The sequence below is a fragment of the Notothenia coriiceps genome, unplaced genomic scaffold (assembly GCF_000735185.1).
Source record: "Notothenia coriiceps isolate Sejong01 unplaced genomic scaffold, NC01 NC01_scaffold00037244, whole genome shotgun sequence".
NCBI lineage: Eukaryota > Metazoa > Chordata > Actinopteri > Perciformes > Nototheniidae > Notothenia > Notothenia coriiceps.
In genome coordinates this window covers 21,177,686-21,202,831 of record NW_011369945.1, presented here as the reverse complement: position 1 = coordinate 21,202,831, position 25,146 = coordinate 21,177,686, and the positions used below count along the sequence as shown (strand labels likewise).

Genomic DNA, 25,146 nt, shown 5'->3' with positions numbered 1-25,146 from the left:
TTAACCCTTAAATGGACAATCAATTGATTGCTATTTTCTACATTACACCCATGTAACATCTAAATTACACACTAACACCACCCTATTACAATAATGTTACACCCTATTACTCCCACATTATACCATTACATCATTATTAGACCCATATTGCACCGTAATTGCTTATTCCACCCATTTTACACATGGACGCAGCCTGTCACATGACTATCGCCCAGGCTAATGAAACAATTTAAGGGTTAAAGCCTTACATTGTTAATTTCTATGTTTAAATAGTTGGTTTCAAATACTGACATAAGACCAAATGTCCTGGTTTTTGAATGTTTGCTCTAATTATTGTGCTGCCACCGCAACACTTGTTCCCACTGCTAATGATATTTCAGGTTTTATTTCCAGGCTGATAAAATACGTATTACATGATTCAAGTGGATTTCTTATCATGTTTGAGTTCATCAATCTCTATGAGTAACATATTAACAGCAGTAATAAGGACACAGATGTGGCGCTTGCTTCATGTTTTATGGCTCTGACAAACCACGAGGTCCACTCATGAAACAGGTAAAAACACATCGTACATACATACTGCAGATTATTCAGCACGCTTGTTTATAACTACATATGAAAGACATGTAAAGTGACAGAACAATAATGATGTGCAATTTCTAAAGTGCATCTCAAAAAAGCAAAAGAAAAGTGCTGCTGAGAAACCCCTCTAAATCAAAACACGTTTCCGTGATAAACAACATTCTAGGAGGCCGTTACATTGTCCAGTACATCGAGTTAGTCTTTTGGTAAACCTCAGAACTTCCCTATAATAATACATTCAATCACAGTCTCTTAACCTATTGTACAAGTATCATTTAAAGAAATAAATGTTACCTTACAAAACATCCCTATATATTTGACCTTGAATCACCAACTTCTAATATAATAAACTCCTTCACCAAATCAACAACTTGCTGTGGTCTCTCAGGCAAAACTATCACCAAGAAAGGTACCTTTTATTTTCTCTTTTTTTTTGTTGTAAAGAAAAATAAAATAAAAAAACTTCACATTTTAAAGCAGGAGCAAAGTAAACCAATCAAACAGCGGATACAGCGACAACATTTGAATCCATGGATCAGTTGTCTTTATGATCATTTTCTACGAGGTTCCTGAAAAAGAGCTGTTTAATGTTGGACTAATCACTGGGAGAGTTATGGGAAATATTCAAGTTCAACCGAGTTAATAATTCAAAAGAATGTTCTTGTTATTATAATGTATCAAATGTCACATGTTAATGCCGGGTCTGAACAGGGCCAATGTTGGATGTGGTGCTGATGAGCCTACACCATTTTATAGTGAAATTCTGCTCATCAAGTTGTCTGGCTCACACCTTCACTATTTTAAGACCATGTGTAAAATAATAAACAATAGAATTCACTGATTTCAAATACAAAAATACGCAATAGCAATTAGAGATGAAACTACTGGTTAATTAGCTGATCAAAACAAGATAAATCGGCAACATTTTAGAGCATCGGTGATTCTTCTTTAAGCAACAAACGTTTACAGAGACTGATTCCAGCTCCTGAAAGGTTAATACTTGCTGGTTTTCTACTTCTATAAAGCTAATTGAATGTATGTTTTGGATAGCTGACTGTTCCTTAGACAAAAGTAGTTTGTTGACGTCCTATTGTTCTTTGGGAACTTGTTATGGGCTATATACTAAACAATTAATTTAATAAAACTACAAATTAATCAGTTATATATGTATACATATATACGCTTGATTTTTTTCAACTTGTCACCTCCAATTTCTCTATAATTAGCTTAGAATAACATATTTAAGTCTTTTCCAGGAACCTTTTTGAGATTTCACATCTTTCTAGCTAACTTTAAGAAGTGATGGGACCCTGTAGAATAAAGTGTTAATGAAAATAAGACCCAGAAACGATTTCCTCTGGAGCTTGTTTTTGCAAAGTGAGGTAGAGTGAGTGCACAGTGGGGACGGCAGGCACTGGTGTTTTTGTGCTGGTGAGCCACAGAGCTGGTGACGTTTGGCCTTCCTGTTCCTACATCACTCATCTTTACCCGCTTTGCATGGCAACCGCCACTTCTGGGCCAAAAACATACAAGTGTAGATTTCATTAGCTTCACTTGCTACTCTAAGAGTCTATATCTGGAAGACAATCATTAAATATTTTTTTTTACGAGAAGCTAATTATGCAAAATAGGCAGCCCTTCACCTGCCGAGGCTCTCCCTCTGTTCTCAATCAGGTCCTCTTTGGTTTTTTGAATTCGAGAGAAGATTTCCCTAAAAAGTTCCTTGTACTCGGGCTGATTAAAGTCATCTTGAAAGTCTGTGAGAGAGGGACAAGCAGCAGAAAGACATGCAGTCTGGACGGACTGATTCGTCTGCCCATCCTCCTCCTCCTCCTCCTCCTCCTGCTCCTGCTGCCCCGGTTGGCAGCGTCTCAGCAGCTCGTCGTACTTCACCTGCAAGGCACTGTACTGCGCGTCCACCTCGTTGAGCAGCGAGATGCCGCGGTACTTCACCACCTCTGCTCGGCGCACGCAGGAGCACTCGTGGTCGTTCACCCTGTGGGGGGTCTGCGGGGTCCTCGCCAGCCGCTCGCTGTCCCAGGACTTCAGCGCCCAGGGGCTCTTGGCTGCAGCGGCCCCCTCCTCGCTCTCCTCCTCGGGGTTCAGGAACATGGAGTTGGGCAGCAGGCTGTGGATGTTGTCCGGCCGGCTGGATCTCGTAGAGGAATCTGATTTCCAGAGATGACGGAGCTCCTCCGCCTCACGCTCCAGCTCGGTTACTCTGGTCTGGAACAGAGAGAGGAAAGAGAGATGGTGATATGTTGTTTCAAAAGACTAAGATTGAGTCATTGTGACACTAATGTTAAAGTGCAGCAGCAATTTTCCAATTAAGATATTGAATTATATGGCTGTGTTAGGCCATTGTAGGTCAAATAAAAAAGAAGATAAACACGAAGCGGAGAGGAGAACATCCAGAAACAAAAAACTGATTTCTGAGATTAAAGTCTTAAAGTTTGGTAAAAGATAAGGTTCGTCAAATTTAAGGTGTAAAGTAAAGTGAAGCGCTGTGGTTCCTTGATAAAAGTTTTCTTTCTTCGAAAAATATTCTACTCCACTGGCTCCTTAACTCACAAAAGAACTCTGCGATAGTCCTGATTCGTCATCGCAGAATAACCCTTTAATCTGATAGTATTAAATCCAGGTAGAGTTACATTGAAGTAGCCATCTAAAGTAAGATAAGGATTCCAGCCCAATTGTACTGACTTTTTTCAAATTATAACTAGTGCCACTAGTGCCGGGATCTAAAGAGTATTATACATTTGATTTCCTCATGGACTGGGGACTTTGAAACCAAACATTAGGACCCCAGACTGACAAAGTCACACGTCGTTCTGCAGACGTGTTGTTTGTGTATGTGTTAAGTGTGAAGAGATGAACATATGTTCCTCACACACACCTTGCAGCCCTCCATCCCTGCCAGCTGATGCTCCAGCGCTGCGTTCTCCCCGGCCAGCAGCTCGGCCTCGCGCTCCGACTGCTCCCTGCGTGCGCGCTCACCGGCGAACTGAGTCTGGAGGCTGCGCAGGGACTGCCGCAGAGACGCCTGCTCCTCCTCGTGCCACGACATGTCGGGGGGCTCAAGACCGTCTGAGGGGTCGTCGTAGTCGTACCTGCACAGAGACACAGACAGTCACAACAACAGGCATTTCACCATGTTTTTGTACCCCTTTAAAAGGTCCCCTATTGTACTGTTTTTCATCAATATATTATAGGTCTCAGATATATACAAAGCATGTCTCTGAAGTGTTTGGCTCCAAATACCAAACAGATCATTGAAGCATCCCATAATCCCCTCTGTTTCAACCCTGTTTCCAAAGTGCTGATTCTCTGTCTGTTACTTTAGATGAAAATATGGAGCCCCTCCCCACGACCCTCTGAGAGATATTTGGATATTTTAACACAATGGTGCTCTAGGAGGAGATTCAGGTGATAAGGTGGGGGGGGGGGGGTGTTACACAAGCCAAAAAATCGTTATGACATCATAAAGTGGCCAAGATCAGATCATTTCAGACAGGTTTTTATAGAAATGGATCAGGACAAGAAGTGGATTTTGCATAATAGGTTACCGTTAATGTCTGATGGTTTCAACACTCAGTAACATTCACATCTACAGTATTCCAAAAGCTTTCCAGGAACTACATTTCTTCATTACAGCCACACAAATAGTTTCAACATAACTAAGAGTCCACAGATATACTTAATTTGCAGATAAAGGTGATATGATAAAAATCTCCATAGCTGGCAAGTAGTTTGACCGTGAGTGGAAACTGTTTTGTCAGCTGTTTTTATATTTCCTTATATATTTCCTTTCCTATTATAGGCTAATAATTGATTTTGTCTTTCGAAACTGACCTAAGTGTTTCATCTATCGCTTGCGTGATTCATGAGGCAAAACAAAGTGAAAGGTGACAGGAAGTGCCCCGTGGAGAATCAATAACGACGTGTGACAAAGGTCAGGTTCAAACTGTAGAGGAGTTATGGGATGTTAAAAACGGTCAGAAAAGTCGTTTTTTTGGTAAATGTCTGGCAAACAGTGCTGGGTATTTGAATAAATTAAAAGAAACATTTATTTTTGTTTTTTTAGTATACATCGAGTACCTTTTAACTTGAAATGTGTTTTCTTGCCATTTAGATTATTTAGATAGATTATAGAAACAAACCAAAAACTATTTTGAAGTTGATTCACATTTATAAAGTCTTGTCAATTGATTATTGTCAGCTCCAATTCAATGGGATATCTGTGTTTTCAATTGTATTTTAATTACAACTATGTGTAAGTATTTTTGGCTAGAATAAACCAGACCAATGCACTGAAAACCGGAAGAAAAACAACAAAAACAGGAGATGCAAGGCAATAAAAAAAAAAACCTAGAACCAAAAAGAGGGAACTAAAGCAGGTCATCAAGAACTAATCAGCAGAGCTAAGTAGATTAGAAATCAGCTGAAGAATCACAGATCTTGAGACGCTGTCAGCGGGAAGACTTCGACCTCCTTCCTTCCAACCTCATCCAGTTCAGACCTGTCCTGTTTATCAGTGGGATTTACCTCCGACTGACCTGGATGTTTTGAAGGGGCATACTAAATGCACCTGTCACAAAACGCAGCACAAAACATTCCGACCTGCTGCGAGGCAGACGTGGCCGGCTGCCAGCGAGGAAGATTAGCACAAAGAGGAAGAGCTAAAGCCAGCAGGATTTTCTGCTTCCATCTTGAGGCTTACAAAGAGCTTCTGGATCAGTGACAACGCATTTAGGATAGATTCTACTCAACCAGGTCGATAAATAAGTTACTGTAGATGTTCTTATAGTGGTTATTTAACATTCTTTGATTTAAAAAACATTTTTTAAGGCTGACTATTTCAATACACCAACAGGAAACACTTTAGCCAAATCATTTCCTAACACTATTTCACAGTGTCCATTAATGACAGTAGGTGTCCGCTTTTATTTTGCAAAGCATTTTCAGGATGCACATATGAAAGGGGTTTCAATCTTTTTAAAATAATAATAATAATAATAATAATAATAATAATAGACGCATTTCCCAAATAATACTCTTTTGAAATGGCCAAATATATTAAGCTTAAACTTAGTATAAAACAGAGAGAAGTAGCAAATCCTCACATGGATGTTGCTAAAACCAGCAGATGTTTGTCATTTTTAGTTGATGAATGTCTTAAACGGTAAATCTTATTTATAACATTTTAGTCTCCAACTGTTATATGTTGTACGTCTAAAACGTCACTTATTGTGCTGCAATTGTAAATGTGATAACTAATTCCAATGAGGGTTTTCCTTGTCGAATAAGTAAACCAATATTTTGTTCTCCATTTTTTTTCCTTTTCTGACTTGTTATCTCAGAACTAAACTTGTATTTTAGCCCAAAGTGGGGTCAAACAGGTGAACGATTGATGAATCAAGGGTTTAAAGTGTACTCATTCCAATTATAGGGCTTTCGAAGGAGTCCCGTATCGTTATTTTCTGTCACCACCTCCCCGAGTGTGTCCACTAACTGAGCACCAATGATCTAAACACAGTATCTGTCTCCTCACCTGAGAGTGTTTTGCAGCTCCTTCAGGCAGGACACACTCTGCGTGCTGCGGGGCGAACACTTCTCTCTGTGCGGACGCTTCAGAGGTTGAGCAGGACTCAGCTTCAGCGTCTCCACCTGCGTCTGCAGCTCCTCCACCTGCGTCTGCAGCTGCTCCACCGTCTCCACCAGCCTACAGAGGAAACACCGCTATGTTAGGCAAGGCAAGGCACGTTTATTTATATAGCACCTTTCAACACAAGGCAATTCAAAGTGCTTTACAAAAATGAAAGACATTAAGAAACATATTATAAAATGGCATTTAAAAACACTCATTTAAAAAGCAAAGATACATGAATAAAAGTTTACGTCTGAAATGTTTAGGTCCAACTCTCAATCATTGCTAACTCTTTAGCAGAAATAGTTTTCTATGACCTCACTTTCTTTCTACTTTCTTTTTTAACTTACCTTTCAGTTTTCGCCGAAACTATTCGTCTTTTTTAAATGCACGTGAGTTAAGTGTACCTTGTGTCTCTAGGACTTTTTTGGTGTCCTCCGCAAACCAGGGTCTTGAAACCAAAACGGATTCCTGTACCCCATGGTACCTTTTTAGTTCTCGCTGAAACTATTCCTCTTAACATTAGTTAAGTTTAATTTGTCTTTCTAGGACGTGTAAGGTATCTGATACATATAGGCTTACACCTTTTGAAGAGTAAACATCGCACTCTTCAAGCACTTTCAAGGTACCTCAACTAAAATAAACCAATTTACAAACATTAAAGACTTTGTACAACCCTGTTTTGTTTATAATAACTTGGGAAATCTGTAGGATATTGTTTCTGAAACAGAATTTCCACATCTCAGTCTCACCCCTGGATCTTCTGCTGGGACGCCCTGTTGTCCTGAACCAGTTTTCGATTGCTGAGCTCCAGCTCTCGGGCCGCCACGTCCAGCTGCTCGTACACTTTGGCGTGCTGATCATTGACCTGACGGAGGAGGTCCACCTGCTTGGTCAGGTACTGGAGGAGAGAGTGTGTTAACTTCATTGAAACTATGTATCAAAAAAAAAAATTTTTTGGCACTTCACATACAAAAAGATACAAATAAAAAAGGACAATCCAAGAAAGAAACAGGGATAGTTTTGCAGGGAATTAGATTTTCTTGTCCTTATGTAACATGCAGATTTTTTCCCAACTAGTTTTGTCTGTTAGCTAATGCCCAATTTGACAGAAAATGTATATCTTTATCATTTTAAATTACCAGTAGAGAATCACAGTAAGGCCTGAATGTCTCCTAATCAGTTGCTCTATAAAGTCACATTTTCCTTAAGAACAAGTTATCTTATCTGCTGTGGCAGCAGGGACACTTTGAACCTTCCTTCATCTAATAAGCGTACTGAAAGTAAACACAGAAAAACCAGCCTCTACTTCACAGCTCAGAGTCAGACTGCACACGCATAGACAGTCAATGAGTAACACACATGTACAGTGTGGTAAAGTTAAACAGATATATTTTTAAAGATTATTTACGATGCTCTATTTGATGCCTTTAAGTTCCAGTAAAGCAGTTAAATAATTGCAGGAAGTGATCTAGAATCAAACATTTGACGTCACGAGTATCCAGCAGAGGTCTTAAGAGATTAGCTGTGAGTGTGAGCAGAGACAGAGAAGGATTTAGTGTCACACAGACCTCACTCAAGGAAATTAAAACTCTGCCTTAAATCAGGAAAATCTGTAAAAAGCTAAATATGTAATTTCTGTAATTTCAGTTTAAAAGAAAAACCTAGGCTAAGGATTTACTGGAAATCCTGCACGCACCTTCCTTATCATGATTTTTTTTGGACAGAGAGATGGACAGGATTCAAGCTTTGTTCTTCAACAACAAAACACATATGTACACATTTCTTTCTTCATTCAAATAAAGGTGTATTGTAACGCAAATAATACATTGTAATTAAATGGGTCATTGTGCGGTGCATAACAATAATCCATAACAAAAAGTCACTTAAATTCTTGCATAATACACTAACTCGATTATCGCCTATTAGTCCCTTTATAAAGAACTGATAACTGATACATGATACATTTTGTCATTATACTCAATTTAAACTTGCTACAAAGATTTGTTTTATTAAATTATCTTTAATAGAGGACAAGTTCCAGCATCTTTTTAGGAAGATTATATTTAAATATAAACAGCTCAATATTATTTGATTTGTCTTTTCTAAATTATCTTAGGATTTCTCCTTAAATTGAGTGCATGTGTATGGATTTAGCCTGTGGCCTTTTGCCCCTTCCTGTTATATTTCCTAAATTCCATTATGTGTATTTTACGCAGTCTTATAAATAGTTGTGCAGGTCATTCACTCAAGCTGCATACACAAACCCAAGTAAACCTCTGTCCTTTAGGTTTAGCAGCCTGAAAAGAAATGGATGGAAACAAATATCTCCTATTCCTCCCCAGTCACAATTAAGCCCTTGTACAGCAGCATGTCATTTTTTTCTTTAAGGCCAATTTGAGGCCTTTGTGATGCAAAATCGATTTGTGATTGTACAATTTCATATATTTTGACCAGGATATTTCCATTAGGATTGAATGCTATATTGCACACAAATCATGAACACTTTTGTCCTAGGTCAACCATCTTTTTTTTACAGTATATCAGGGTCCTTGGATGGCTGAGTCCCACAGGTTAGACAGGTGACATGCGTCTCTTTACCTCAATCTCCTGCAGCTGCTCCTGGTTGGTGGAGTACATCTGCTGCAGCCCCTGCTCCAGCTCCCTGTTCCTCTCCAGGAGACTCTTCCCCAGCTCGGCTGCCAGCTGCAGGTCTGCAGGAGGGTCAGAGAGGACCCATCAGGGACGGTTTTATACAAATACACCTATGTCAAATCAGTCCCTGATGGAGACATGAGGACTTCACCATACAGGCAGCTTTGTGAGGATGTGTTGTTGTTACTAGGAGACCAGTTACCCACTTTTTAAAGAAGTGAATACTCAGGTTTTTTTTTTGTTATTCTTAAACAGCTAATCTTTACCTGACCCATACTATTACCCTAACCCCCTTTTTAATTATTTAATGAAATAATCCTGTAGTAAAGATTACCCAATTATGATGTAAGGGAATATCACACAAACAAATTCATCAGCTTCAGTGCAAAAGAATTAAAAGGAGGGAATGGTCTAAGTCTAAGGCACTTCTTCAATTCAGGCAGACCTTTTTTTTGTTACTTTGCCGCATATGTGAATGTCCTGCTGACTCCTGCTTTTTCGGGCAGTCTGTCAAGGTGCTTAATTGCTATTAAAACAGATTTTATACTAAAAAACCCTGACTGAAAATATTAGAGGTTATACGTTCAGAAAATCACATAAAATATCACACATTTAACATCCTATGCACCTGCAGGGCTTAATAGTGAGTTTAATTAAGGTACATCTGTATACATTACAGCTTTGATATCCATATTTGTGTAAAAAAATGTAGTAATATGTAAGGATTATTCTGTTTCAATAGTGTTCACAGACAAAGACTGAAAGGAAATTGTACCATGTTCAAGGTCTTGCTTGTCGTACCACGGTTCCTCCTCCTTGATCTCAAATTCTTGCTCCACAATCATGTCTGTCAACATCTTCACGGTCTAAATCACACAGTTTGAGGATGTATCCGCTTTTCAAACATTGCAGAGGCAGAGTTTCACAAACGGTGATAAACCGTGTAGTCCGAGTCCTTCCTGCCGCTGTCTGCACGCCTGCAACCGGCACCGGTGTGCGCTCATCTCCGGACGGACAGACAGATCTCTCTCGCTGCTGCTGCGTTGTAAACCCGTTTCCGGTTTACACTTCAAAATAAAAGCAGTCAATGCATCTTTTTTGACAGGTGAGAGCCGACTGGTCATTGTGGACCAAGCCCCACCTGCTGGTAGCTATGGCTGGTAGCAGGAAAAGGTATGTTGGTGGTGATTTAGAAATTCATATAAGTGTTGTTTTCCCCACCATGTGCTCCTAGTTGACAAAGAAAGGTTTAATAAACACTTCAGTGCTCACCAGGATATTTTTAACACCAGGCCTCAGGAGTGGTTCTCCTGGTAAAAATGGAAAAACGTTAGAAAACCTGATATGAAAATACAATGGGTAACAAAATAAAAGGGGTTAGTATGTGACATACTAACCCCTAAAATATATGCCTGCTATGACTTGACATACTGTATGTCAAGTCATAGCAGGCATATATTTTAAACACTCAATAATTAGCCAACCTTATTTTTGTCACATGAAGAGTATAGGCCTAACTGGTAACGATAAACACAATTAATAATATGCATCTTACTAAATTAGTGTTTAGAAAAATACAAGCAAATCAAAAGCAACATTTAATAGCTAAAACATTTTTGTCATAACAACATTTGAAAATAATTAAATAATATGAAGCCTCAGACTAAGCTTAAAATAATATCACAGAACTTCTTTTTCCCACAAAGTTGAATTCTGAGCTCTTATTTTGAAGATATAGGGTGTCATTTCCGGTGTAGACGTGTTTCTCGGTTAATTGACCGTTACACCTGCTCCTATGGTGTTGTTCCTTCCTCCCTTAGAAACCGCAGCCCACAGTCCATGTGACCAAAACATTTATTCAAGCTAAATAACATATTATCTTCAAAATACACTTAAAGTATCAAAAGTATCAATACCAGATATTGTTACTACAGTCGAAAAAATGAACATACCACTCTTAATTGGATTATACGGTTAGTCCACTTTCTAGAGAGGAATATTTTTTTTATAAAAACACAGAAATATGGATATTTTGAGGAAGAAAATCAGCAGCTTATATTTTGTATAGTTCAGTTTAAATTAAGAAGATTTTCTCACAGCATTGAGCACCTTTTAGAAGACTCTTTACTAAAAAAACATTTAAAAAAAATAATGATTTGGTAATAAAATACTCATATGAAGTACATTTGTACTAAAATCTAACAACAACAGGTGTCATACTTGGAATTACAATTCTGCATTTATTTCAAATCAAATCAAATCAAGTTTTATTTATATAGCACATTTATAAACGATTTTTGGTCGAGCCAAAGTGCTGTACATATAATAAAAATAGCCTACAGTAGAGACATTTTACAGCAAATACAACAGCACAGATTGTTCAGAATATCAGTATGAGAAAAACGACACCCTCTATCCTTAGACCCTCACATCGTACAAGGAAAAACTTCCAGAGAAAACCCACAGTTTAAAGGGAAAAATGGGAAAAATGGGAGAAACCTCAGGGAGAGCAACAGAGGAGGGAACCCTCTCCCAGGACGGACAGACGTGCAATAGATGCCGTGTGTAAATCGAAGAGATAATACATTATACTGGGTTAATAGGAACAAGAGAATATAGATACAGACAGAGAGGGAAAAGGTCATTGGATAAAAAGTTATTCTTGATAACCCTCTAGAAAGATCTCATGAACTTCCCTACTCAATCTATATCAAGACCCGAGCAGTTCTATTAGATATAGGATAAGAAACAGAGATAGGGAGCACAACAACCTATCTCTTCGTCAGATGCACTCCCCCGCTTATCTAAGCGACTCTGTAGGCTACCCCGTTAAGGCCATAGACCAGCAGAGGGAAAATGGGGGGTGGGTAAGGGTAAGGGTTTTTAAGAATAAACCGCAAGGGAATAAAGGGAAAAAATATGAAATATAAGGTACTATATTTTTAAGTAATCCTATCTACTATTCCTATATTCGAATAATGAACGATTTGAAATCATCGGGTCACATGACAAGCACTTGAAAAATAAATTAGGCTTTTAAATAAAAGAAAATGCTGAATTTCACAACATTATTCCTATAAAATAGAAAGAAAGCTCTAAAATCACATACAAAGAAGTATATTTTACTTGTCCAGTCTAGTACTTCAATCCATAATCATCCAAAACAAACCCAAGATTAAGCATGTATACTCAAAGACAGTGTTGATGTTTTGTTGCTGCTCATTTTGGAGTTTCAGACATTTTGTTCTCTCAGGAGAAAAATAAAAACACTCAACCATTTGTGTTTTGCCTAAGACCAAAGTACAATCTTCTTAAAAGCCTTTCCATTAAAAGTCCAATTGTAATGAATACAATTTGCAAGCTGCATTATGGTGATGTGTTTTTCCATCACTAGGTGGCAGTGTAGTATTGGGCTCAATTCCCAGTACAACTCAACATTCCCAACATAAAAGTCTTCATTTTATTCAAAGAAAAAAGACACTTATTTATAGTAAATTATTCATTTGAACACAAAAGAAAACAACATGACACTGACATGATTTTTAAAATTCGTTTTATTATAATAAATGAACATGATCAGACGGTCCACAGAGTTTTGATTCACAGATTTAGATTTCTGTTTTGTTATCAGACACAGACAGAATGCATTCTTCATGGTGGATGTTTTCTCTGAGTAACATCCTGCCAGCTAATGATAAATGATAAGCCGCTCTGCACCCCGGAGGATGATGATGGGTACATCTTCACCCCACCGTTCTTTTCCCCCTAATTCACAAAAAAACATCCTTATGACGGTTGCCATAGCAGAGATGTATTGTATTTGTACTGGGGGTGTCTATTTGTAATGATATTGATATATCTCTTATTGTATTAATGACCAAAAGCATGCGATCTTCTGAAAAAGCTTTCTTGATAATGATGGTAGGGGATTCAGGGATTTTCTCCTTATTATTTAATGTCATGGTCAAGGCATGCTGAAGCATTTAGATACCTTTCAAGGTTAACCATAAAATAGTATTAACCTTTATAATTATAAGAAAAATCATAAGAAACAGTCACAGATATAATGTTTTTGTTTGTCCATAGAAGTGTACATTTCAAAAGATGCATTGTGAAATACAGAAATCAAGCATAAAGGGATCCTGTCTGTCTTAGCCTCCATGAACTTTCTCAAAAATGAACCACAACAAAAAATCCGTTAGAACACATATTCAGACAACCAACGCAATCTAGTCAGGTTCTTGTTTGTAATTGTTATAGTGAACTCCTTAGGTGGATGGAACAATAAAATACTTAATTGAATTGTTCCTCAGTAACACCCAGATGAGAAACATATTGCTCTGTGTGCTGCTTAAGAGCCTCAGTAGCCAGCGGAAAAGTACCAGTCATTGTGTCCTTTAACCGAGGAGGACACAAAGACCTTCCTCCAGATCTATTTATAACACAAGGTATTGTGCACTGTTCTCTGATATACATTTATTTGGGTGACTTAACATAACTGCTAATCAATGGCAATGACTCAATGATGACTGAGCTGAAACATCCGATTTGTGTTTTATTGCATTTTAATCCAAGCTAGCAGCAATGCTCGATGGATGTCTGTTAGTTTGTCCACCACTTTTGTCTAGACCAAAATATATCTTAATAATATGGGATGGGTTGCCATGGCATTTTTGTACAGCCATTCTTGGTTGCCAGAGGACGATACACATACTGATGCAGTATTCACATATCCTTTTAGTGCCACCATGAGGTTCAAATTGGTGATCTCAAATTTTGGCTCAAACATTTATCTCTTATTTAATCAATTATTCTTAAAGTCTTTGTCTTTCATAAATGAGAGTTAAACATATACCTAGAGACCTAATGACCTTCCCATCATCCTCAGCTGTACGTTGTGTTTAGAGCTAAGCGAATGTCACTATGCTAACACGCTAAGCTAATACATGCTATACCTGCTAAACACCAGCATGTTAGCATTGTCATTGTAAATATTTTGTGATTAGCATTTAGGTCCAAACAGCTGCTGTGCCTGAAAACAGCCTCACAGAGCTGAAATTTATTTAACAATAGTTCAGTAGTTGATAATAAATCGGGATAGAATATTATATAAATATGTCAGTATTTGTCACAGGTTTTTATCTCTTCTCTTATTCTGCTTATAGGGTCTCCTAGCCGACAGAACAACTGATTGTGTTTTGAGGCCACAGTTACATCTCAAAAACCGACTCTCTCAAGCCCGATTATTCAGCCAGGTTGAGGATTAGCTGCTGTAACATCACCGACTCTAAGGACACTTAGCTCCATCCCTTTCATCATGTGCTCTCCCCTTTTTGTGCTCCACCCTCAGTGTGTTTCCTCTCCTCCTCCGCCACCCTCCTGATGTCTCCATCTCTGAACTGCTGCTGTCAGTGAGATGAGAGAGAAAGCAGATCAGGAAGCAAGAGCTCTCTGCAGGGACTCTGCTTCTCAGAGCGATACAAAAAACTGTGATCTTTTTTATGTAGAATCAACTCTCTGTGTGTGTTTTCCGCCCAATCTACCATTACATGTGGCCTTTTGCTTTTGTTGATGCTTCACTGCCTTTTCATTTTGGATTTCACAGGGTGTGAAATGCCAAACGTCAGAATGGGACCCCATGCTCCATTTAAACCCTCGTGTTATTGTATCTCTAGAAGTGTGTTTCAGATGCAAAGCAAGGTGCTTCATTATGTTTTCTCTGTGGCAGTAAAGGCGTCTAACAGCAGCATTATAAAGGGATTGCAAGAAGAAGGAAGTCAGATAAACTAGGAGAGGAAATTGAAATATTACAGAGGAGGGGGCAAGCAAACAGGATGATTACCACTGTGCTCACCAACCAATTCACACATTCCTCTTCTTCCCTGCAGCGATTTGGGCGGCCGTGTTCTCTCTGCCATAGCGAGGAAGCATTGACATTAATCGCAGTAGCGATTGGTAATGAGTCGTTAAAAAAGAGAGATTTGGGGCTTTACTGATCCGTTTCCATACCAACTGTCTTAGCTGTGGGGACTGGATCCTCTCGATGTTTTGGGAGGGGGGGCTGGAGATGTGTGTAATGGGATTTGAAGGAAGTGCTTCTGGGTAGAGCATCCACACACACACACACACACACACACACACACACACACACACACACACACACACACACACACAATACATATACCAAAACCTCTGACTGTGTGTGCGCGCTTGTTTTAAGTTAATCTTCAAAGCTCTTGCAAAAAATTCATCCTGACAGGCAGAGAGCAGCGAGCCTTCTGCAATTTTATTTGACTGGTTCTCGTCCTTTTTTCCATGTGTTTTTCTATTTTTTTTCCTCCATTGCCTTTTGTTCTGGACATGTACACAACAACCAGTCAAGGATTGGTAGGCATGCTCGCATTGAGAGGCGTTGCCATGACAACCAGGCGTTTGCACACAAAAAATCAGCGCGATGCCAACTCTCATCCAGGATCACATGGGCTCGCGTGGGGAATAAATACGAGACAGAGATGCTGGCAGCAGCAAACAGGAACACATGCTGTATATACTTCATGTGCATTCATGATATTACTTTATTATTTCCCCAGTTCGACTATGTTTACACGTTGCACGCAATAAACTGAAAATTAGGAATGAAAGATATTGGAAGAGAGAGACACAGAGATAACCAGAAAGGAAAAGATGATGATGGTGATGATGATAAGAGACATTGGATTTGGGTTAAAGATAGCAAACTGTTATCACTGAAACTGACATCAAAGGCATCGTTGGCATGGGGAAGTATGAAAAAAAAAAGTTTAATTTCACAAGTAATCTCCAGCCCTTAGGCCCGTGGGTAAAACAAAACTCTGTGAAGTAGATGAATTTAGCTAATCTCTTTCGCACAGCTTCAGGGGATCACAGAGGCACAGGGATAGAAAATGACTCTGGTGCCTGGTTTGGCGCTTACATTTTATGAAACAGGGTCATCTCATTTCTCTCATATACCGAGCATAGATCGCTGTATGTCTGTCAAGAACAAAAAGTGGTATCCAAGATAAAAACTAGCAGGACATTCAGAGAGCGGGGACCTGTGATGTGATTAGGACTCACTCCAAAATGACATGGGTGCTTCCTTGGCCAGTACAACACCTTTTAACACCGTTGGATTAAAATCTGCCAGTAGTTCCTTATTATCCTGCTTTTAAACAGACAAACAAAACAGCGACTGATCCAAAAACACAACTTCTTTGTTGAAACACATCTCCATTAACAGGTTGGAGAAAATGACAGACAACTGTCCCCTGCTCAGATGTTTTCTGTGAATGAGAAGAGACATGGCTGATGTTGCATCAAAACGCACTGCTGATACAGCAGAGGGGAGGGATGATGGATGGGACTTAGTTTGGGAACCAGAAGGTCGCTGGTTCACGTCCCAGATTGGACAAACTACGGAGTGTAAAGTGGTACTTTGAGAGGTATCAGTTTGCCTATTGGGTCTCCTGAGCAAGGGAGTACATGTGGGTGACGATTAAAAAATAATTTGATTTGAATGCTCCACTTCCATATCCTTGGTTTGTGAATGTGTGTGTGTGTGTGTGTGTGTGTGTGTGTGTGTGTGTGTGTGTGTGTGTGTTGCCTAACTCCAGTTTACAAAAAGCAATCCAGTTAGGAGGTGAATTGATTAGCATAATATTTATCAATAATTAAAGCATTTTTTTTAGATATTCTAAAGACATCTATGTATGTTGGTCGATCCACCACGTGATTGTAAACCCACACAATGTTATGACGTTTTACGGAGGAAATGGCCAAGAAAATACATCTTTTTTTTGCTGAACACAGCACCATGCTGTGATTGCATTTTTGCGGATCTGATAAGTTTAAGGACACACACAAACAATCCGGAAAAAGCTGAGCTGACCACTTCTCTCCAGCAGTGCAGTCCAACTGCTGAGTGAAGACAAAACGACCTGGCTCTGTTCTATCTGCTCTGATCTGAAATGCTTCTCCTTGGATCAGCATCAAATGCACCACTTTTAAGCAAAGCACTCATCAAAATATGAGTTTTTCTGGAGCAGTTTTCGTCAACATCAGCCAAAAATCTTTGCGGTGCCGATTATATTTCACAGCCAGTTCCTGCTTTGGATGTTTCCCCGCTATTTAAAGCAGATTATGTTTAGCAGTTATACAAGCAGGAGCTGCACCAATAAGAAAAATGGACAAGCAACATTAGAAGTATTTTTTAAGTGGTTTTAATGATTGGACATGGACATCTTTGCCCTGATACACAGCAGTTTGGCCCATTGCAGCTCATTTTAGTCTATATTCACAACATTAACAGAAAAAACAACCACTTAAATGTCTTTAAAACCTACTGGGGAGATGTACATAATTCTTTCAAAATTCCCACATTTAGTTGTTCTAATGATGGTGATGGATATTGCTGTCCAATACATTGCTCCAAAATCAACCAAAGGTATTCAGTTGCGTTCAGATTTGGAAACTGCAGAGATCAGTGACCTCTGTAAGCAACGCTTCTTAAAACTTTGTGCAGCAGTTTGAGTCACAGTCTTGGTATTAGCTATAAAGTCTGACTCAAGTCCAAATTGGAAACTTTCTGTTGACACCTAAACCATAGTCTTTATAAGCCAATCCCAAATGAAAAGGGGAACTGCATATAGGCAAAATATAACGCATGCCGTGCAGCATTACATGAATGGTGCTGCTGTCACGCATAAGACACATTGATGTCTTCAAGATGTATACTTTTAAAGAGGCTCTTATAGCTCATTCCTACCAAAATAGTGTGTCTTCGATGCAGGCCCGGTTCTACGGGGGTGCATAAGGGTGCATTGCACCCTCAGTTGAGTCTTTATGCACTCTCATTTGAAAAATTAAAAGTGAAAAAAAAAAAAATCTAAAGTGAAAAATATTACATCTATAATAACAATAATAATAATTGTAGTAATAATAATAATAATAATAATAATAATAATAATAATAATAATAATAATATAGTCAAAACAACCAGCCCTTATCGCCAACAGTAACACTGCATCTACTGCAGGTAATAACAGTTCAGATCATGGGGACATTACGTTACCCGCGGCCACTGTCATGGACACTAACGTCCTCCCGCCCGACTCGCCGGCTTTGCCCGCCTCGCCCAAGGAGGCGGAGCAGCCGCAGCCGTCTTCGTTGCCCCAAACACAGCCACCCCTCGGCGGCCTGCAAGTGCCAGAGGACCTCGGCAAAACAGAGCCTGCCCAGGTATATTTAAAAAAGTAACCAACTCGCCTGTACAGCGGGGTAAGGCGCTCATTTTGCAACTCATGGTTTAAAAACAGAGATTGGATGGAATATTCATGTAAAAAAGAGGCCATCTTCTGCTATGCATGTAGACATTTCGGTTCAAGTACGTCAAATGCCTTGACCATAACTGCACCAGAGTACCAACCGCTGTCTCCTGGTCAGTGTTGGGTGTAACGCGTTACAAAAGTAACGGAGTTACAGTAATATATTACTTTTTGCTGTAACGAAGTAATGTAACGCATTACTAATGAAATGTGGGTAATATATTACCCGTTACAATGCTCAGTAACGCAGTTACAACCCATTTTAACCCGAAATTAAATGGTGTTTTGTTGAATGTACTANACACCGTGGGGACCCTACACACTGGTGTAATTTATTTAAGAATTAATAAAATCTAAATTTGACGTAAGTAAAAACATGTATGACAATAAAGAGGTAAAGTGATGAACCAGCTAATCTACGTCACTCTTCACTCCGGCCCATGCAAACCAGCTAAGTAGTACCAAGGCCCCGTGGCTAATTGTCTCTGCCTTGCCCAAGGGCCCAAAGAGTCCTCTCGTCGCGGTATATCATCTTTCGTATCCATATATATTTGGGTGATTTACTGGGTGGGACGGCGACGACGGTTAACCTCTGGGCCCTGCCACGTGAACGCGCGGTAGAACGGTGTCCGTCAGAGAGAAAGTATTGGTAAATACAAATGATAAATATGGTATCGAACGAGGGGTAAAAATTGGGTTAAAAGTTTGCCAACCAAAGTTTTCTACATCAATACTTGATGACGTATGATATTGGTACCTGGAAAAGTATACTTTATTGTAATTAGTCTATTCGTTATCGATATGTGTGTGGTGTGTGGTTCCATTAATATTATTTTATAAACGGCCACATAATAAAGGTAATTAAATAATATAAATATAAATTTATTATATTTATTATATTTAAATTTTATGTAAAATATAAAATGGATATTTTACCCAGAGTACAATGGTTGAGACATTCTGGTTCTCAACAATTTGATCTTGGCCGGGTCTCCGCGACTATGGATTTTGGCGGTTGCCCCAATTTTACATGGGCGATATCTAAAAGTTCCGTGTTACAAGATAAATAATAGTATGTACTTGGCAACTCAAAACTAGCGTGCCCTACTTGGAATATGGTAATATTAGACACCTGAGAGTCGAAAAGTATACTATATTCCACACGTCTATAACGTACTTCAAATTTTATAGCGATTCTCTACCGACAAATTTTATGAACACCACAATCTGACACACAAACAAAATCCAGTTTAGAACGATAGAAGAGAGATAGGCTATTAGACATTACAGAAAAGTCACTTGTATATTAACAGATGTATTTTATCTGTGCGCCTTGATGGAAGAGAGTAAAGGCTCACCAGGTAGAAAAGAAGGTTTGGCCTGCATTGGACGTGTGTACGTATATGCAGGAGTTGCACTCGAGTCAGTAGGTTTCTAGAAACAAAGAGGGTTCTACAATGTGATTAGATATTGTATAGACAAGAATAGAGAGGAGAAGAGATAGTAGAGGTATATGGTAAAGTAGATAGAGAGAGGTTATATCAGGAGAGTAAGATATTCCTCCTTGCTCTCATACTGTTTTTCCCGCAACGATATCGTTGTGCAAGTACCAATTCAATGGCGTAAAAGATACCCATTTATAAGGGTCGACCGCCTACTACCCGTATTTACGTTAAAATAAACCGCAAAAGTTAGACTGAAGTATAACTGTTGAACAGAGTCGTCTCGACCCTCCGCCCCGCGCGGCTGCCCATCGCCTCGGGGCGGTGGGGGCGTCACGTACCCTCGGGGCCTGAGGAATCCCGGTGCGGGGGTACATCACGATAGAGAATCTAAGCATTGTGTCCTGGTCCCGGTCTCCGCCCCGGGGGGGGGAAGGAACGATACACGGATCCGTGGGGCAGGGGCAGTAGCCATGCGACGGACATCACATGTTGTCACATAGTAATATTTAATAAACGACTGGACGCTATCCCGATCGGCCTCTATTGATTACAGTAACCGTCCGACCCGTCGCAAGTTTTGTTTCGCCCTGCGTAACGAGTCATATTTATTGGCAAGTATCATCGCACGGCCATTGTACTTTTACTTCGTCGGTGATGGCCGCCAGAGTCCTTCTTCGTTTTACTCTCGCTTCGGCTTGTCCTTCCCGTTGTTGATGTGATTTTTGCAGGTAACAGGCCGTCCGTCGTTTCCACCTGCATCGGATTGAATGACGTCTCATCTGCGTATCGTTGGGGGGCGGGGGCCGGCAGTCGAGGCTCAGGTCCGCTGTTCCGGTCGTCCGGGGCAAATGTCGGCTCGGTCGACAGCACCGAGTCGCGAAGCTCTGGTCAGAGACGCCCCAAGATTGCGATCTCTCAAATTATTAAAAACAGTGATCTAAGCTACCACATCTATGCAGACGACACCCAGATTTATTTTAAAATTACACCGGGAGACTACTCTCTGATTAGAACATTGAGCAAGTGCATTGAGCACATCACTGGATGACTCAGAACTTTCTCCAATTGAACAAACAAAAAACTGAGATCCTTGTTTTTGGAGCAAAGAAGGACCGATTAAAAGTAATCGCAGAGCTTCAGTCGGCAGACTACAAAGTAACTCATAAAGTTAGAAATCTGGGTGTAGTGATGGACTCAGACCTGAATTTTAACTGTCACATTACAACAGTTATTAGGTCTGCATACTATCACCTGAAGAACATATCTAGGATTAAAAAACTAATGTCACAACAGGACTTAGAAAAGCTTGTCCATGCTTTCATCTTCAGTAGACTCGACTACTGTAATAGTTTATTCACAGGGCTCACAAAAAAATCCATCAGAACGCTGCTGCTCGAGTCCTCACAAACACTAAAAGAGTGGATCACATCGGTCCGATTCTGAAGTCTTTACATTGGCTTCCAGTCGACCAAATAATTGATTTTAAAATACTATTGCTAGTTTTTAAATGACTTATGACTTAGGACCGAGGTATATAAACAATCTCCTGCATAACTATGAACCATCCAGGAGTCTCAGGTCCTCTGGGTCGGGTCTGCTCTCTGTTCCAAGAATAAGAACTAAACATGGAAAAGCAGCGTTTAGCTATTATGCCCCGACAATCTGGAACAAACTGACCGAATCGTGCACGTCCTCTGAAACACTTCCTATTTTCAAATCCAGACTAAAAAAATATCTCTTTGCCGCTGCTTTTAATTGAGCTGCTCATACTCACACTGCAGTATGCCTTTTATTCATGTATTCTGTACTTGCTGTGTTTATTTATTTATTTCATTATCTTTGCTTTTTTATGCCTGTTTTTAAATGCCATTTAATAATGTGTTTATGCTGTATTTGTTCTTAAATGTCTTTTGTTTTTATTTTGTAAAGCACTTTGAATTGTCGCGTGCTGAAAGGTGCTATATAGATAAAATTGCCTTGCCTTGCCTTGCCTTGCCTTGCCTTGCATTGCCTTGCCTTGCCTTGAGAGCACCACAGAGATACAATTAATTTGTTTTGTTTTTTTACCTTAGCAATCTAACCCTTTCATTGTCCTGAGAACTACATTTGTACATTACATATTATATCAACAGGCCTTTAAATGACAACCTTTACTATTATGACTAGAGTAGAGTTGTGACTTCAATAAGAAATTGTATAAACAGGTTTTTCTTTTTATCAGGCACTCAGAACACGTTCTACCATGATCACCATATTAGTCGTCAGTAGTATCACTGTAATGAGAATAGTGTCAGTCATATAGGTTATGTGGCCATATATGAAAGTATGTTTACCTTTGAAAAAGTCATAGGATCACAAGCACAACGAGTGCTGCCATATTTATATTGAGATATTTCATGAAAAATAACAACTCATTGGTCCCCAAAATAAAAAGCCAGGAAATCATTGGGATGAAACCAATTGGTGTTACTCAGTTTGACAAACATTGTCTCATGCGCATGACCCGGCTGTTGGTCGACCTTTAAACACTGCACTACACTATGATTGTGCTCTAAGTAGTAGGTTTATATCTCTACATTTTTTCTTGATAAATTTGTTTTCCCTATAATGTTTTCCCACACACACAGAAAGAGACAGATGCCACCAACACAGCATAATGTCCTGCATATGGCATACCAGCGTAGACATGACAATGGAGTGAAATTAGTAAGAAAGAGGGATGGAAGAAAGAAAAGAAGGCGGGGTCAGTGTGCAGTCTGTTACTCGGGCCCAATTAGCTGCCTCACAGAGCACTCACAAATGCAGAGATGGAGGAAGCAGTGTACAGGGAGTAAGGCCACAACTGAAGTAGGATTATCAGGCTAATTTACTACTGAGCTGATCACCATGACACAGCTAATAAAAATACTTTATCTCTGGCTATAAGATTTTTTGAAGCGTGGGACTGTGGCAGGTTTGTGGCCAACGTTGTAGGGAAGTTAGTGGAGACATGCAGGTCTGACACCCGTAGACAGGAGAAAAACAGCCAAACAAGAAGATCACAGCTGAGTCAGTGTTGCCCTGAATGCAGAGGTGTAAAGTCACTAAGTACATTTACTCAAGCGAGCATTTTGAGGTACTTTACTTGAGTATTTCCATGTTATGCTACTTTGTACTTCTACTTCACTCCAATTCAGAGGTAAATGGTGTACTTTTACTCCACAACATTTATTTAATAATAATAATAATAATAATAATAAATGGGCGATTATTATAGCGCTTTTCTTAGACCCAAAGACGCTTTACATTATGAGTCAGGTCGAAAACAAAACAAGGAACAAAAACACAAACAAAAACAAAAACAAAATCAAAAACAGAAAAGCAGTCGGAGGATGTTGTTCGGAGGGGAGGGGCGGGTTTAAGGATAAGCAGAGTTGAAGAGGTGGGTTTTGGAGACGGACTGGAACAGGGTGAGGGAGAATCCAGACTCACGGAGGTCTCGGGGGAGAGTCAGAGGGAGTTCCAGAGCTTCGGGGTGCCACAGAGAAGGCTCTGTCCCGGAAGCTCCGGAGTTTGGCCTTGGGATTGAGAGCAAACCGGCTGAGGTGGATCTTGAGGGACTGGGGTGGTTGGTAGAGGAAAGAGGAGTCAGTGAGGTAGGGGGGCCAGTATGGTGGGGAGGGCTTTATAGGTTGAGGACCAGGAGTTTGTAGTGAAATTACATTAGCTACACTGAAATAACTGAAACATTGACTTTAATTAAATGTATTTGTCCACAAATGTCATGTCTTTGCTGATTTGGATTAATGATGTGAAATATAATCAAAGTCTTAAGTCATACTTAGTTACCACCCAGTGCCTTGAATTGGAATTAAAAAAGGTGCCAGTACTCTTAAATCAGGCAAACTGTTTCATAGTCAATTTATTTTATACAGCCCAAAAACAAGTATTTGGCTCAAAGTCATATAGTATTATCCTATAATGATGGTGTTTGTCTCTTTACTGTATATTTTAGAAAAGCTCACTGTACTTAAAAAAATAACTCAGGGTAGGGGTGGGCGATATTGAAAAATATAATATCACAATATTTTTAAGCAATATCACGATAGACGATATTTATCACGATATTTTTTCATGTCGGTTTATTAGGTTTTTTTCAATTACTTAACGAGTACAACCACCTACCAAGGTAACAAAAACTAAATAAAAAGGAGGTAACAGACCAAAATACCATTTCAAAGCTGGTTTTAATTCTGCAATGAAGCCCTGAATGAAACAATTCAACAGGAATTTTGATATGGCTTCCTCAGTGTTCCAATTTAAGTAGGTCCTACACCAAACGGTTAAACACTGGTTTCTTCACCAAAGTAAATGCACTCTCTTGAATAAAATATTCAAAGCACAGTTCTTCAGTATATAAAATTCCTTTCTGTTTTAGGTAGCACTAAGCGAGTGATGTAACATCAATAAACAATGAAAAGGGAGTAAAACATAACTAAGTTTAAACATAAAACATCAAAAGGAAAAGTCAGTGCCAAAACAATTAAAATGTAAACTTTAGATTTGAAGTGCAATCAAGACTTTAACATAACTGAACATCTGTTTCAAAAGGGAAAAAACAATTGAAAACCTTATTGACCAATAAGATATAAGCCAACAGAACAACCAAGACAATAAATGAAGTGCAATATGTCTGAATCCTGGACTAGGACAGCTTGGTTTTTACTAACCGCTTATCAGTATTTAGTTACTTCGGCATCATTTTGAAACGTGTATTACAATTAAATCACAGTAAAATAGGTTCATTTTGTCGTAGGTTGGTTTCACCACATATTTACATGGGATATAAAGCCCGCCCCCCCTTTCCAGCGCGTTCCTGTTGGAATGACAGAGTAAACACAGCCAGCTGCGGTGAACTCCAATCGGTTAGAATATTCGCATTTGCGTTCGTTGTGATTACGCAGCATAACGCAGTTCACAAAGGTACGCTGGGCATATTTGGTGTCAGCGTCAATCGGCCGGACTGACAATTAAATCAGGCCAGAATATACACCCAGCCAGGCCACTACCAGTTTTTTGTGCCTTTTTGCTGGATTTATTTGGTCAATATTTACAGCGTTGCTCCCAAGTGATAGCCCTCTATTTAATCTACTGCCAAAAATAAAACATATGACATGGTTATATTTAAAGAATTTGCAAATCTATTTAGAACCTGCCCTTGTGAATATATTTTAATGGGGGTGGACCTCAACCATAGGGGGTACGGGGGGCATGCTCCCCCGTTAAGATTTTTTTTTAAAATTGGTTGGACGCCGAAAATGCATTCAATTTGGGGTGCATTTTGGGGGAAATAAGAGACTTCACCATATGGAAACCAGAAAACTGTATACATTTCAATAATCATAAAAATCAGAAAGTTACATGGCATAACCAATAACCCATAGGAAATGTTACCATAGTGTACCATAGTATGTACCATGGTATACTGGTACCTCAG

The 25,146-nt window shown here is 39.4% G+C and overlaps 2 protein-coding genes across 2 annotated transcripts in view; both read right to left on the bottom strand.

The window, feature by feature from the left end:
- Nucleotides 1-64: 64 nt before the first annotated feature.
- LOC104964967 (cerebellar degeneration-related protein 2-like) lies at nucleotides 65-9,914 on the bottom strand. Its single transcript, XM_010793883.1, has 6 exons — nucleotides 9,660-9,914; nucleotides 8,831-8,943; nucleotides 6,982-7,130; nucleotides 6,134-6,304; nucleotides 3,479-3,692; nucleotides 65-2,808 (listed from the first exon to the last, which is right to left on the bottom strand). The coding sequence occupies exons 1-6, from the start codon at nucleotides 9,739-9,741 to the stop codon at nucleotides 2,197-2,199; spliced, it is 1,341 nt and encodes a 446-aa protein (XP_010792185.1). The 5' UTR covers nucleotides 9,742-9,914; the 3' UTR covers nucleotides 65-2,196.
- A 4,285-nt stretch (nucleotides 9,915-14,199) lies between these two features.
- LOC104965408 (serine/threonine-protein kinase BRSK2-like) overlaps nucleotides 14,200-25,146 on the bottom strand; it is a 33,736-nt gene continuing 22,789 nt past the window's right edge. Inside the window, exon 6 of the mRNA XM_010794362.1 lies at nucleotides 14,200-14,289. Coding sequence (XP_010792664.1) covers nucleotides 14,200-14,289 — 90 coding nt within the window. The remainder of the gene's footprint in view (nucleotides 14,290-25,146) is intronic.

Bases quoted from the DNA above. Each gene is read 5' to 3' on its own strand.
- LOC104964967 (XM_010793883.1), bottom strand. From the start codon at position 9,741: ATGTTGACAGACATGATTGTGGAGCAAGAATTTGAGATCAAGGAGGAG. The intron at 8,944-9,659 runs GTACAATTTCCT...ACCCTCCTGCAG, and splicing joins CAAGCAAGACCTTGAACATG to ACCTGCAGCTGGCAGCCGAG. The intron at 7,131-8,830 runs GTAAAGAGACGC...TCTCTCCTCCAG, and splicing joins AGCAGCTGCAGGAGATTGAG to TACCTGACCAAGCAGGTGGA.